The sequence below is a fragment of the Mustelus asterias genome, chromosome 13, assembly GCF_964213995.1.
Source record: "Mustelus asterias chromosome 13, sMusAst1.hap1.1, whole genome shotgun sequence".
Taxonomy (NCBI): domain Eukaryota; kingdom Metazoa; phylum Chordata; class Chondrichthyes; order Carcharhiniformes; family Triakidae; genus Mustelus; species Mustelus asterias.
This window is the reverse complement of record NC_135813.1, coordinates 96013854-96029867: the sequence shown is the minus strand read 5'-3', so window position 1 is coordinate 96029867 and position 16014 is coordinate 96013854. Positions and strand designations below refer to the sequence as shown.

Genomic DNA, 16014 nt, shown 5'->3' with positions numbered 1-16014 from the left:
ATAAACTGGGAAATACTGGGGCTTGTAAGAAAGGTACAACCATATCATGGGAGATTTTAATATGCATATAGATTGGATTAATCAAATTGGCAAGCATAGCTTCAAGGGGTGCTCATCAAATGTATTAGAGATTGTTTCTTGGAACAATACGTTATTCAACTAACCAGGGTGAAGGCTATTTTAGATTTAGTATTGTGTAATGAGATAGGATTAATTGGCGATTTTGCAGTAAAGAATCATCTAGGGAAGAGTGATCATTGCATGCTTGAATTTAAAATTCAGTTTGAGGGCAATAAACATGAGTCACACACTAGTGTCTGATGTTAAACCAAGCTAATTACATAGGCACGAGGATAGATTTGGTTATAGTGGACTGGGCAGAAAGAGTAAAAGGTAAGACAACTGATAAACAGTGGCAGACACTTAAGGAGATATTCAATTCCTCCCAACTAAAATATATTCCAGAGAGGAAGAAAGATTGTAACACGGCAATACATTAGCTTAGAGGACTGGCTAATCAACAGAAAGCAGGGAGGGGGGATAAACGGATCTTTTTCTAGTTGACAAGCTGTAACTAATGGTGTGCCACAGGGCCTGGTCCTCAGGTCCCAACTATTGTGGTGATATTGCACCTTTAAGAAATGTATTTTTACCATGTTTCTTGTGAGGGGTATATTTAAAAGTCACCTGTTTTACAAGGTGCTAATTTGTCTGGGAAAACATGTAGCTCCATGTTGAGACTGCAGGATGACGACTGATTTTAGCTGCGGATGCGTTTGTTTAAACAGTGTTAATGGGAGGAGCTAAGTTTGCAGGAGAGACTGTTTTAAAACAGTCAGGTTATGCCTTGTTCTGAAAGACGATGTGTGCCTCTGTCTCCCTCCAAAAGTGCTCCGAGAACTCTAGGACTGGCAATCTATTTACAAGCATGTAAACCCGGGTGTTGCTAATTGATCTTGAAGAGGGGTTTTAAGTCTGCAAGAGGAATAGTGCTTGAATTGGTACTCAAAGGGATAGGTTAGCAGTTAAGAATTGTATCTGGTCATGTTTAAGCGTTGTTCAAATGTTAAATGTTAAGCTAATTCATTTGTTATAGTTAAACTGTGTTGTTATACAAAGTTTATTTTGACAAATGCTTCCCAGTTTGTCAGTAGAAATGTGCCTAGAGTGAAACATTATATCCTCACATTAACGCCAAAAATATCAAATAGTTGGGATCTAGTCTAACTTCATAATATACCTTGATGTTTCTGATCCGTATCCTAACACTATTTACAATCTATATTAATGACTTGGATGCAGGAATAAAAGGCAAGATAGCCAAATTTGCAGACAACACGAAAATAGGTGGGAAACCAAGTTGCAATGAAGAAATAAGAAATTTATATGGATATGGACAGGTGAGTGGGCCAAAATTTGGTAGATAGAATTTAATGCGATTAGTGAGAAGAACAAAGAACATTACAGCACAGGAAACAGGCCCTTCGGCCCTCCAAGCCCATTATCCATTTTGGCTGGAGGAATAAAAAGGCAAATTATCTAAATGGAGAGAAACTTCAAAATGCTGCGCTTCAGAGAGATCTGGGTGTCCTCGTCCATGAATCGCAGAAATTTAGTATGTAGGTACAGCAGGTAATAAAAAAGGCAAATGGAATTTTGGTATTCATTGTTAATGGATTAGAATACAAAGTAAGGAAGTGCCGATGCAACTGGATAGACCAGCGGTCTCCTATACGAGGGCCACATCGTATATTCTACACATCTCTGCGGGCCAAAGAAAAAAATCAGTTCTATAAATGAATGAATAAAATTTATTGTATCCGGGCCGGATGTGGCCCGCGGGCCGTAGTTTGGAGACCCCTGGTATAGACCATTGGTGAGACTGCATCTGGAGTACTGCGCATTGTTTTGGTCCCCTTACTTGAGGGGGGATGTAAATGCATTAGAGGCAATTCAGAGTATGTTTGCGAGATTGATTCCAGGGATGAAGGTCTTGGCTTATGAAGAGATTGCGTAGTTTAGACCTATACTCACTGGCGTTTAGAAGAGAGGAGATCTGTCAAAGAAATAGCGAGAAATCTGGATAGAAACTGTCCCATCGGGAAAACATAGCAAGGATTCATGAAAGAAGGGTTATGTTTAACTGATTGAGTGGAATTCTTTGAGAACATTACAAGCGTAGTGGACAACAGGGAACATGTGGTGGATCTGGATTTCCAGAAGGCATTCAACAAGGTGCTGCACAAAAGGCTGTTGCATAAGATAAAGGTACATATCGTTACGGGTCATGTATTAGCATGGTTAGAGGATTGGTTAACTGACAGAAAGCAAAGAGTGGGGGATAAATGGGTGTTTTTTTGGTTGGCGATCAGTGACTAGTGGTATGCCCCAGGGATCAGTGTTGGGACCGCAATTGTTTACAATTTACATAGATGATTTGGAGTTAAGGACAAAGTGTAGTGTGTCAAAGTTCGCAGATGACACCAAGACAAGTGGTAGAGCAATGTGTGCAGAGGACATTGAATATCTGCAAAAGGATATAGATAGTTCGAGTGAGCAAGGGTCTGGCAGATGGAGTACAATGTTGATAAATGTGAGGTCATCCATTTTGGTAGGAATAACAGCAAAATGGATTATTTAAATGGTAAAAAATTGCAGCATGCTGCTGTTCAGAGGGGCCTGGGTGTCCTTGTGCATGAATCACAAAAAGTTGGTTTGCAGGTGCAGCAGGTAATTAAGGTGGCAAATGGAATTTTGTCCTTCATTGCTAGAGGGATGGAGTTTAAAAACAGGGAGGTTATGTTTCAGCTGTATAAGGTGCTGGTGAGGCCACACCTGGAGTACTGTGTACAGTTTTGGTCTCCTTGAGAAAGGATGTACTGGAACTGGAAGGGACGCAGAGGAGATTCACTAGGTTGATTCTGAAGTCGAGAAGGTTGGTTTATGAGGAGAGACAGAGTAAATTGGGACTATACTCATTGGAATTTAGAAGAATGGTGGGTGAAACCAGAACTAGAGGGCATAGCCTCAAAATAAGGGGGAGCAGATTTAGGACTGAGTTGAGGAGGAACTTCTTCTCCCAAAGTGTTGTGAATCTGTGGAATTCCCTGCCCAGTGAAGCAGTTGAGGCTACCTTGTTGAATGTTTTTAAGGCAAAGATAGATTTTTTTAAAAAACAGTAAAGGAATTAAGGGTTATGGTGAGTGGGCGGGTAAGTGGAGCCGAGTCCATGATCTTATTGAATGGCGGAGTAGGCTCAAGGGGCCAAATGGCCAACTCCTGCTCCTAGTTCTTATGTTTTTAATTGAGATATATAAGATGCTAAAAGGGATTGACAGGGTAGACAGTGAGTGTTTCCCCTTTTGGGATATTCTAAAATGAGGGGCCAAAGTTTTAAGCTAAGGGTTGGTAGATTTAAAACAGAAATAAGAGGAATTACTTTACTCAGAGTCATGAATCTGTGGAATTCTCTACCCAGTGCAGTGGACACCAGAACACTAAACAAATTCGAGGAGATAGAAATGTTTTTCTTTCATGGCAGGATGAAGGGTTAGAGAGAGTCGGAAGGAAGATGGAGTTAAGGCAGAAATAAAATCAGACATGATCAGATTGAATGGAGGAGCAAACTCAAGAGGCTGAATTGTCTATTCTTGCTCCTCGTTCTCATGTTCTTTGCAACATTGCCCTCAAAGCTAATATATTCTTCCTTTTTATGGAGCTAAAACTGTGCACTGGATTTCAGGTGTAGTCTCACTTGGCTGATCACTTTATTTCATCTTACCAGTTTTGCCAATGTGAAAGTCTTTCTAATAATCCATCACCTTACCACCATTTTTCATTAGTTTGCCCTAGTTTTCCAACCATCTAATCTGACCACCAACCCTTCCTGGGATGCTAGCAGTTTGACTACCTCACCCGTGCAAATGCAGCAAGAATTCCTCATTATTGTATTCCAACCTCCTTGGAATAGGCCAACATACCATTTGCTTCCATAAATGGTTTTGTACTTGCACGTTACTTTCAATTTTCATACACAATTAACATGTTCACTTATCTTTAGATCATCAGCGAATTTAGATACACTGCTCTCAGTCATTTAATATAGATTGCAAATAGCCACAGCAAGCTTTGCAGCACCCAACTTGTAATCTGAAAACAACTTTGTTTATTTTGTCCTTAAACCAATCCTCTGTCCATGCTAACATATTACCCCGAACCCCACAAGCCCTTTAGCTTGTGCATCCATCTTTCATGTGGCACTGTATTAAATGCACTTTGAAAATCCAAATATATTACATCCATAAAATCCCCTTCATCCGTTCTGCTGTTACAACCTCAACAACCTCCAAGATTTCTCAAATACAATATCCCTTCCATAAAACTATAGTCCCCATTTGTGCTCAATTGCCATTTCCTTAATAATGGATTCTAGCATTTTCCTGACCACTGAGGTCAGGTTAACTGATCCGTAGTTTTCTACTTTCTTTCCTCTCCTTTCCAGAGGAGTTACATCCATACCATTCCAGAATCTAGGGAATTTTGAAAAAAAGGAACCAATTCCTTCTTCAACCTCTCTCAGAACTTTTGGATGTAGGCTGTAAGGTCGAGGCTTTAGCTGCTGTTAGTCTCATTAATTTCTGCAGTACTTTTTTTGAACTAACATTCATTACTCTAAATTTCTCATTCACATTAGACCACTGGCTCCCCACTAATTCCATGTTCTTTGTGTCTTCTACTCAAAAGACAGGTGCAAAATACGTCCTCAATGTCTGCAAGTTCCTTATTTGTCTCGTCTCTTTTGTTACTCATTTTTAAACATATTTGTAGAGACTCTTACAATTTTTCTAGGGCAATGGATCTGTGCAGTAAGATTTGCTTACAGAACTGAAGTTTGGGTAGCAAATGGAATTTTGACATTCATTGTTAATGGAAGAGAGTATAAAAATAGGGAAGTGTTCTAATCTAATTGATTAGAAAACTTGTAGTGACAATAGTGCTTTGCGGCCAACAGTGATTAGCCAATTTGTGCAGTCAGTAAGCTGGCTTGTGCAAGGCACCTGCTGTTCCCTTCTAGATTCATTTATTTAGGGCAAGGAAACCAGGTAGGTTAATGTAATTAATGGTTGAAATCGCTGTTTAATATGAAAAAGACAAACTAAAGATGTCATATTATCACAGGCCATCATATTAACGTAGGGAAGAAGACTTTACCGATATTTGCATCCTCCTCAGATTGGAGAAATTAAATTGGCAAAGATAGCCTTCAGGACATGTTCATAAAGTGTTACTGGCGCAGTTTCCCTAGAACAATATGTTGCGAAATCAACCATGAACAGGTTATTTTAGGCCTGGTAATGTATAAAGAGACAGAATTAATGATATTATTGTAAAGGATCCCCTAGGGAAGAGTGACATTAACAATGAATTTCACACTCAGTTTGAGGGTGAGAAACATGGACTGAAACTAGCATCTTGAACTTAATGACAAAGGTATAATGATAGAGTTGGCTAAAGTAGATTGGGAAAATAGTAAGATAATCTGAAAGCAGTTAAATCAGAAAGTGAGAGAAGGAAGAATAAGTTCAATAAATCCTGCAGGGAAATGGAGAAAGAGATTCACTGGGACAACAAGTTCAGAAAGGATGGTCAAAGACACGACAAAAAAGCATCATAAGATGTAAAACTGAAACAAAATTCTTTTGACTATTTCAAAATTGAGAATTGAGGTGAGAATCAATACAAATGGATCTGAAATAGAAGATGAACATAAGGCAGATAATATTTTGAATCATCACTTCTTCCAAGTTTCCACAAAACATGAGCAACATCCCTCCAAATGCAGAGAAAGCATAAGTAAAATTAATTTATATATCAGATTGTGTCAAACTTGCTGAAGAATTCAAAATAACTAAAGGCTCAAGGATAGATTATATTAACCCCGAAGAGATTTGTGAGGCAGCAAGAGTCACTGTGAAGGGGACAAAAGAAAACTAGGGAAATAACATTTAGAGATAATGGTCCTTATTTTAAAATGTAACAATCCAAGCAGTTGCTGTAGTCTCGTGTCAATAACATGCAAAACATGGAACCGATTAAGGGTCAATTTGAGGATTATCTGGAAGGTATTAACTTTGCAAACTAGGGTCAACATGGATTCAGAAGGGAAAGATTGTATCTGACCAATCTCCTTGATGTTATCTTGTGAGAAATGCACAACTTAAGTGGACCCTGGAAATCCAACAAAATAGTATATCAAGACTTCCAGACAATAAACATGACAATCCATGTGAAAGTCCATTAATTAATTCAGGGTCAATCTAAGCAATAGATCAGAAATTGGCTGATAATTCAAAAAGAACATGTATTACAAAATTTGGCTATTCCAATTTGCTGTAGGCTGGTCCCTCCCTTTGCACCATCCTGCAAACTCTACCAAAACTCTACTCTCCCATACCTTATCTCGCACCAAGTCCCATTCACACATCATCCTGGATCCCCTGACCTACACTTGTTCCCAGTCCAGCGAAGCCTTGATTTTACAATTCTCAACCCTGGTTTCAGGTCCCTCCAAGATTTTACATTGACCCATCGCGACAATCTCCTCCAGCCATACAACCCTCCAAGAAACCAGAACTCCTCCAATTCTGGACTCTCGCACACAAATTTTCATCTCTCTACCTTTGGCAGCTAAGCCTTCAGTTGCCTGGACATTACTTTCTGGAATTTCCTTAAAATCTACCTCTTTAACCAAGCTTTTGGTCAGCTGTCCTAATCTCATGCATCTCGGTATCAAATTTTGTTTGCTAATCACTTACTGCATTAAAGGTGGTATATAAACACAAGTTCCTGTTGACATTTTAACATAGAAACTAGAAGGAGTAGGCCACAAGGCCCATTTGAGCCTGCTCTGCCATTCATTTTAATTATGGCTGATCATTGAATTCAATATCCTGATTCTGACCCCTGCCCCATTATCCTTTCAGCCCCCCCCCCCCCTTATCCTCAAACTATGACCCATAGTCCTGGACTCCCCCACCATTGGGAACATTCTTTCAGAATCTACCCTGTCCAAACAGAGTTTCTATGAGATCCCCTCTCACTCTTCTAAACTCCAGTGAATATAATCTTAACCGATTTAGTCTCTCCTCATATGACAGGCCTGCCATCCCAGGAATCAGCCTGGTAAACCTTGGCTGTATTCCTCCTATAGGAAGGGATCTTTCCTCAGATAAGGACATCAAAACTGCACACAATACTCTAGGTGTGGCCTCACCAATGCCCTATACAATAGCAGCAAAACACCCCTATTCCTACATTCAAATCCTCTCGCTATGATGGCCAACATACTATTTGCCTTCTTAATTGTCTGCCGTACCTGTGCGCTAACTTTCAGCAACTGATGCACGCGGACCTCAAAGTCTTGCTGAGTATCCACCCCTCTCAATTAAGAGTTGAGTGCTTCAGGGGTCAGAATTGGGATCATTCCACTTTCCAAATTATATCAATGACTTGGATTCAGAAAATGGCCAATTTGCAGATGATACCAAACTATTGGGTGCTATGGATTTGAAAGATGCAGTTCTGAACTTATATGAATTGCACCAAATATATAACAGAACAATTCCATTGGAATCCGTACATCTTCTCAAACGTTCTCTCAAGTCAGTCTAGAAAATTACTTCAAACAAAATTGCAAAGTATAGCAAGAACATACCAGTTCAAACTAGTAAAAGATAAATTTAGGAATGAAAGTTTTTTTTTGGTTGAGTGATCAACAAATGGAATGAACTTCTAGATACGGTAGGGACAAAAACACAAACTATTTAAGAAATAATTAGATGTAATGGAAGACTGGAGCATCTTTCTGAATAGATGAAACAAGGTGAACTAAATGGCCATCTTGTGCTCCGAGGCATGAGCACTTTTGCTACTTGGATTGATGTTAGATTTCTAATGAATGTTTAGTTGCGTATTGTTTGTGAAACTTTCAACTAATTATTAATACATCAGTTTTCAATACAGTGTCTCTATGGAACTGCATGCAATATGGTGACCAGATACGATGATTATTACTAATTTCCTTTGAGCAATTGTGTTTCTTGGTTCAAACCCAAGCATCTGAATTATGGCTTGTTTTCGACTTTGCAATGTGTAGCTTCCTAGTAGTTTGGTGAATGAGTGCAATGCATGGTGTAGCGCTGGGCCATTCAAATCAAAAAATTCTGAGTTTCTATTCTTGGTCTGTGCTCAGCTGCCTGATTGAGTCAAGATCAAACTGGAAATCCCCTGCACTTAGTTGGGGAAGGGTAGAGTACGGGAAGCATGGGTGGGTGGGAGCACTTCATCGCTGTGAAGGAAACTATTAGGAGACCTGACTTACCTTATCATCAGGCAGAGGGCAAGCTTGGCCCTGGGAGTTTCCATGCATGCACAGACTGGGGTAAGCTGCATGTGCGCAACACTCCATCCAAATTTCTTCAGGCCAAGGACATAGGCCCAATACACCTATGTAAAAGTAAAGTAGTGCAAACCCCTAGATCATGTGATCAGGAAGACCTCGCTGTAAATCGAGAAGAGTCCCAGGCAGGGAAGAGGGAGAGTGCCCAGTTAAGAGGAAAGAAAGAGAGAGAAGAGGAAAGAAAGAGGTTCCAAGTAGCAAAACAAGCGGAAGAAGTGTTGCAGCTAACCAGGCTAAGTAATGGGGAATCAGGAGAAGCCCTGAAGATCGAAGGCAGCAGCAGCTGACTGGTGACTCTGTGCTGCAGGTTGTTGAGGTGAATGTACCCCTTTCGAGTAGTAGAATTGCGCATGGTGCAGCTGAAGAACTGAAGTTGTGCACTGGTGGAGTGCAGACTCGGGAATCCAGGAGAATGGAGTCTCGGCAGGGGGGGGGGATTGAAACCCTGCGAGACAGGCCACATTTGGAGAGAATTCCAAGACAAGATCTTTGAAGGTGAAGACTGGAATCCCTCATGAGAGACAGTTGCAACAAAATTAGTTAACTCTGTTTACTGACTTCTGGGTGGGATGTTGAAAAATCTGCAGAATCAGTGCTGACTGCACCTGCCATTTATTGTGCTGTGTGGTGCGTTTGGCCACAGTTTGCCTGTTGGCTAACCGAGTGTTACAGCATAAGGTAGATATTGGAAATTGTTTTATCTTTCTGATCTTGAGTAGGAAAGTTTACTTTCGTTTATTAAAAATGTATAGAATAATGTGGCTTTATTCTCCAAGTAGCTTGGATCGCAAACGTTTCTCTATTTTAAACAGAAAGTTACTAGTCCTCAACTAGATTGTATGAAAACCCTGTGTGGCTCTGATCCAGGATAACAACCCCTACTGGAAGCTCACATAGATACTGGGCAAAGGATAAGATTAGAACACTGTCAATTAGCTGGCCAATGCTTACTATCTAGGCTCACACAGCCAAGAAAAGCCCAAGACCACAAGGAACTACAAAAGGTCGTAAATGTAGCCCAATCCATCACGCAAACCAGCCTCCCATCCATTGACTCTGTCTACACTTCCCGCTATCTCGGCAAAGCAGCCAGCATAATTAAGGACTCCACGCACCCCGGACATTCTCTCTTCAACCTTCTTCCATCGGCAAAAAGATACAAAAGTCTGAGGTCACATACCAACCGACTCAAGAACAACTTCTTCCCTGCTGCTGTCAGACTTTTGAATGGACTTACCTTGCATTAAGTTGATCTTTCTTTACACCCTAGCTATGACTGTAACACTACATTCTGCACACTCTCGTTTCCTTCTCTATGAGCGGTATGCTTTGTCTGTATAACGTGCAAGAAACAATACTTTTCATTGCATGTTAATACATGACAATAATAAATCAAATCAAAAAGCCACTTGGCTTTCTGGGTGAGCAGTAGAATACTGGGATTTTCTGACTTATCTCTAACCTAGTTAATATTTGCTTATAGAACTTACCAACATTATGCACAGAAAGCATTGTGGGTAAGACATACCGCACTGAATGGTGGTCGGGATCTCCATACAACGCCGTCTCTTGTATACTGTCTCATCAGAAGGTGGTTGATTCCAGCTGGCTGATAGATAGCCAAATTCATCCCAGAATTTCAAAATCCCTTTCTGTGCTGTAGGCCAAGAGAATTTCTGTTAACTTTACAAGAGGTCATAGTATAAGATCACAGTACATTTAATTTAATAACATAAAAACTAGGAGCAGTCGGCCATTTGGCCTCTCGAGCCTGCTCCAACATTCAATAAGATCATGGCTGATCTTTTCATGGTCTCAGCTCCTCTTACCCGCCCGCTCGCCATAACCATTAATTCCCTTACTGTTCAAAAATCTATCTATCTTTGCATTAAAAACATTCAATGAGGTAGCCTCAACTGCTTCACTGGGCAGGGAATTCCACAGATTCACTACCCTTTGTGTGAAGAGGTTCCTCCTCAACTCAGTCCTATATCTGCTTCCCCTTATTTTGAGGTCATGCCCCCTAGTTTGATTGGCACAAGATTATGTGAATGTGAAAATGACTGGACAACTGCGACTAGCACAAAAAGAACAGATTGAAACCCTTGCTGGGAGATAATAAACATGCTTCCTCAGTGTGGAGGGGCCTGGCCTCCCAGACCCAGGTCCAGAATGGCAGTGCTGGAAGTCAATGGGATCACTTGGACAGTCTCATGTTTAAAAAATAAAAACAGATTAGAGAAACTGGCATAAAAAAGCAAATTCAATCAGGTAGGATCTTTGGAGAGGGCACGATAAGATTAACAAGATAAACATGCTATTGCGATTACCTAATGCCCTAAAATTGGTTGGACTGGTGCAGCCACACCTATGTTCTAAAGTGAAATTGCTATTCCATATGATCTGTATAACAGCTGGAACAAATGATTCATTAAGGCCTCAGAAACTGGAATTAAATGCACTCTGTGATCTAGTTCTGATCTTGTAGGCTAAGAAAGCAATGCAGCGTTGAGAGGATAGTTTGAACAACACGAGAAAAAAGCAATTGATTAATCCAAACAAGAATAATGAAACAGTTGCTTTGAAGCACTCAAGGGACCCTCCTCCCCTCCCGCACAGAAAAAACAAAATGCTTCAAATCCCTAATGAAAATGCGCTGCAAAAACGTGTGGACCTCATCCAAAGGTAATCCATCCCATCACAATGCAACTCTACTCCCACACTTGTATCTCAATTCACAGTTAACAATCAAGTGATCCCCAGAGTAGATGTAAATCTACAGAGAAGGGAAGCAATTATATTTTCAATTGTACCATTGCTCTCCCTGGTGACAGTACTGTGTACATCAAGGCTATTCATTGTAAAATGAAAAATAAATTAACGTGGGCAATAATGTTAACAGTTTAAAACAAAATCATGCAAGAATCATCTTGCAATCCAGTCATTTCACTTTATTTTGTTTCAAAGAATGAGGGCTAATTGCATAAAAATTGAGAAGGCTGGTAGGCAAGTCTGCGAGGTATAGATAAATTGGGGTTGCTTTGGCAACTGCATCAATTCAAACAATGCATTAATCCAGATCCCTCCCAACTCAAGTCACGCTCCGACAGGTTTCACCAGCACTGATTTTAAACAAAAATATTAAAAGGAAAAAAAAAGACACGCACATGAGAACTGAAATCTCAGATAGGTTCTGGTTAAACCCAGACGTTCCAGTTTAGTGAGGTTACAAATTCTCTCCTTACCGATGCCAATGTCTTTCCAATACTGTACTAGGTGCTCGCCCATGGCTCTCAGTAGATGCCGATACTCTTTGGCATCTGCAAAGTCCTGTTTGTTGTGGGTGGGCTCTAGAACCAGGTATGGGACATCTACCACGCCCACTACTCCTCCACATGAACTAAGGATAAATAAAAAGAAAGGAAATCAAGTTACAAATATAATTTTCCTCTTTCTTTGGTATTTTCTTAACCACACCATCATCTCTCTCGGCTCAACTTAATGCTTCCTTTGCTGACCATTTGATCGCCGCCTGCCATAAATTGCAAATTGTCAAAACCATCACCTACAACCCGTTAGGCAGTAAGCTCTGCTCACCTGCCCTAACTGGAAGTCATAAAGGAAGATATCTGTCAACATAAGGAATCTAAATTCAATTCCGTTAGAGGCCAGGCCTTTATGACTTCACCCAAAGCTACCTCTTCACTTTTCTGAAGCCTTGCAGTCCTGTGTCTTCCAGTCCTCTGACTGGAGCCTAAGCATCATTCCGTGTCTTCCAGTCCTCTGACTGGAGCCTAAGCATCATTCCGTGTCTTCCAGTCCTCTGAATGGAGCCTAAGCATCATTCCATGTCTTCCAGTCCTCTGACTGGAGCCTAAGCATCATTCCGTGTCTTCCAGTCCTCTGACTGCAGTCTAGGCATCATTCCTTCCCATTCTCCCTCTTCGTGATAGGACCATCAAACTCTACTCCCTGGAAGTCCATCTCAAATTTTACCACTTCTGTAACACTGCCTCAATCTTTACACACCCCTTCAATACACAACTATCTTTGTCTTTTAATTGCAGTTAACTAAAGGACATCAGCAGGTCACAGCTGTATTGTATTTTATATTCACTCGGTGACTTAGTGACATGGCAACTTGTCAAATGGACACAGGGTACCACATAATAGGAAGAAGTTGCGCCATGGCCCTGATTCCTCATATGGCGTTCCGAACTCAATGCACAATGTGAGGGGGACATGGAACATCTCCTCAAAAAAACCTAGTTACTCATATTCTGTAAATTGGCACTGACAGAAAACTTAGCAGGTCATTAGGGGAATGTTAATATAAGCCTATAAACAAGACATTTAAGCCAGCGTGTGGGCAATTTTCAGGGTACTCACACTCCTCCTTCCAGCTGTGGTCCGACTTTCTCGTACATCTTTATGAGGCGACTGCAGTTATAAATAAACATTCCATCCAAGTCACGATGTTCAATGTTCACACCAAAAATAAAGCACATTTCCTTTGGCTCCTTCAAAGCTCTGCAAGAGTCAGAAACTAACATTAACAAAAAAGTCCGCAACAAAGGATTCTCTTCAAGAAGCCTGGCAAAATAAACATTTTTTTATATTGCAAGTCTTATAAGTTACTAACTTTTAAAACACCAAATTGACAGCAAGGAAAGTAGTTACATGTGGAGTGTGATCAAGGAATAAATAAATATACTTGTCTTTAACTAGACTGGCATCAAGATGGTGTTTGGCATCTTGGCCTGGGAATTACCCAGTGTAATAAATTCAAATTCACTCTCTTTTTCTTATCACCTGCAGTTCTTCACAAATTTTGTTATTCTCTCATCTATTTTAACTTCACACAAAGTGGGAAAACCTGTCCAAGTGGCACAGCTAATTAAATTGATGAGTAACTCAAGGATATAAACCAGGCAAATCCTAGCCTGTGCTGAACTAGCTGATCTTGATTCTTGACCCTCCAGCAGGAAGCCAAAAAGTTGACAGAAACGTATGCACGGGCAGTTTTTCCAAATGTTTGGAACTGAGCATTGGCATCTCTCAGGCTTCAGTTCTGGGATCATTTTTGCACTCCGTACATATCAATGATTTAGATACAGGCCCAGAGGTAATTGTGTTGAAATCAAATGGGTATTATTTTAGAAGATTAAAGGAAGCAGCAAAGGGACAAAGGGAAATATGCTAAAAGATGACAAACTTAATTAAATAACAAGAAACCATAGATACAAAATTAAATCTTAAGAAATTTAGAACTGTGCAAAACAAATATCTTTACAGAGAATTATGAGATTGAAACTCACTACGTCTATACTCTTGGGCAGGTCGATGCAGGAAAAGGGGAATAAAGGGATATAAGAACAACTGGGTGAATGCGGTTAAGACAATTTGCTTGCATGACACAAACACCCAGTTCCATGTTGTAATATTTAAGTATTTCTTCAAATCATGCCGTGGGATCTTTGATATCCACTGCAACATTCAACTAGGGCTTTGGATTAACATTTCATTCAAACATGTCACCTTTGACAGTATAGTATTCCATCAGTACTGCAATGAAGTAACATACTGAAGTCCGAGATTATGGTATGAAGTAAAATCGAACTAGGCAACAGGACCACTAACTGAGTCAAGTGAAGACTTCTTTGATAGTAATTCATTGCAAAGCAAAATACTCACGAGTCAGAATATTGGATTAGGCACTTATTTCTTGACTTAAAACACACTATTCTCACCATACAATCCTCACCTGAGTTTCGCCTCATGTATTCGTTTCTTCACATCAGCTTCTCTGCTTAGGTTGAATGCAGCATCCTGCACCTGTCGCACATGAACCTGTGAAATCAAATCATTCTGAATTAGAGAGTGTGTCTGTGTGTGTGTGTGTGTGTGTGAGAAAGAGAGAGACCAACTATTCCAACTGCACAAATCTTACAGGATTTACAGACATTATGAAATGGGGAAGGAGGCCATTTAGCCCCCCGAGCCTGCTCCGCTGTTCAGTATCATGGCTGATTTGCTGGTGTTGAGTTCAATATTCTCCATCTGTCTCTAATGACGTTTCATTCCCTTGCCTAACAAGAACCTATCTACCTCGCCCTTAAAAATATTCACTTCCACCTTCTGAGGCAGAAAGTTCCAAAGTTGCACAACCCTCAGAGAAAAGATTTCTCTGCATCTGTCCAAAAAGGACATCCCCCAATTTAAAAAGTGCCCCCTAGTTCTGCCCTCATCCACAAGAGGAAACATCCTTTCAACATCCACCTTGTCAATAAGATTCAGGATCTTGTATGTTTCAATCAAGTTAGGCCTTACTCTTCTAAACTTGAGCAGAAATAAGCCCAGCCTTTCCAACTTATTCTCATAAAACAACCCCCTCATTCCAGGTATGATTGTAGTCCTCTTCCTTCAGTGATCACTCACGAATATGATTATCCACCAAAGAAATTCTGTGTTACTAGTCATGGGTTCTGTGGATCCTTGCATGGCTGATGAGCCCAATCCAAGAGCCATGTGTTCAACCTCATATTTGGCAGGTGTTTCCGAGAGGTGGGTTCGGTCCGGTCCTTAGACTCTAGATCATTGGTATTCCTTTTTCAGGGGCCTTTTTCCAGGTCTCTTCTTGCCATCGGATGCCCTCAAAGAATCACGTCCCTTCAATCAGGAGGCGATGGCACAGTGGTTAGCACTGCTGCCTCAGAGCGCCAGGGACCTGGGTTCAATTCTCAGCTTGGGTCACTGACTCTGTGCAGAGTCTGCACATTCTCCCAGTGTTTGTGTGGGTTTCCTCCGGGTCCTCCAGCTTCCTCCCACAGTCTCAAAGGCATTGGCCATGCTAAATTCTCCCTCAGTGTACCCAAACAGGCGCCGGTGTGGGGCAACTAGGAGATTTTCACAGTAACTTCATTGCCCTGTTCATGCAAGCCTACTTGTGACACTAATAAATAAACCTTAAAAAAAGGTTCCTCCAAATAGACCTCTCCTGAGGAAGGGTCTCCTAGGCTATTGATGTCTATGTTGCATCTCTCGAGGTAAGCCTTCAGGGTGTCTGAAGCGCTCCCTTTATCCTCCTCTTGTTCAGAAGCTTTCCTCGAGTTGGGCGAAGATTATTTGCTTTGGTAGTCGCGACTCCTTGTCATCCCAAGACCAGCGGAGTTGGTTTCAAATGATCGATGCTGATGCTCTTGGCTCCTTCAAGGACACTGATGTTAGTACGCCTGTCCTCTGAGATGATGCGGAGAATCCATCTAGGCAGCATTGATTGTACCTCTCCAGAGCTTTGAGGTGGCATCTGTGTGCAATCCAAATTTCTGAGCCATATAGAGAAGTTGGGAGGATAATTGCCTTGTAAACGAGTATCCTGGTGTCAGCACAAATATCGCAGTCGTCGCAGTCTTAGGTGTCCGAAGACAGCACTCGCAGATTGGACACAATGTTAGATCCCCGCATCAATGTTATCTTTCAATGAAAGGTGACTCCCCAGGTAGGGGAATGTTCCACATTTGGGAGGGTTTCTCCATTGATCTTGATAGAGGGAGAGG

The 16014-nt window shown here is 41.0% G+C and overlaps 1 protein-coding gene across 1 annotated transcript in view; it reads right to left on the bottom strand.

Moving 5' to 3' along the window:
- The window catches only part of morc2 (MORC family CW-type zinc finger 2), a 99820-nt gene that overhangs the window by 35768 nt on the left and 48038 nt on the right, over positions 1-16014 (bottom strand). Inside the window, exons 12-15 of the mRNA XM_078227350.1 lie at positions 14223-14308; positions 12848-12988; positions 11704-11858; positions 9987-10115 (exon numbers count right to left, since the gene is read on the bottom strand). Coding sequence (XP_078083476.1) covers positions 9987-10115; positions 11704-11858; positions 12848-12988; positions 14223-14308 — 511 coding nt within the window. The remainder of the gene's footprint in view (positions 1-9986; positions 10116-11703; positions 11859-12847; positions 12989-14222; positions 14309-16014) is intronic.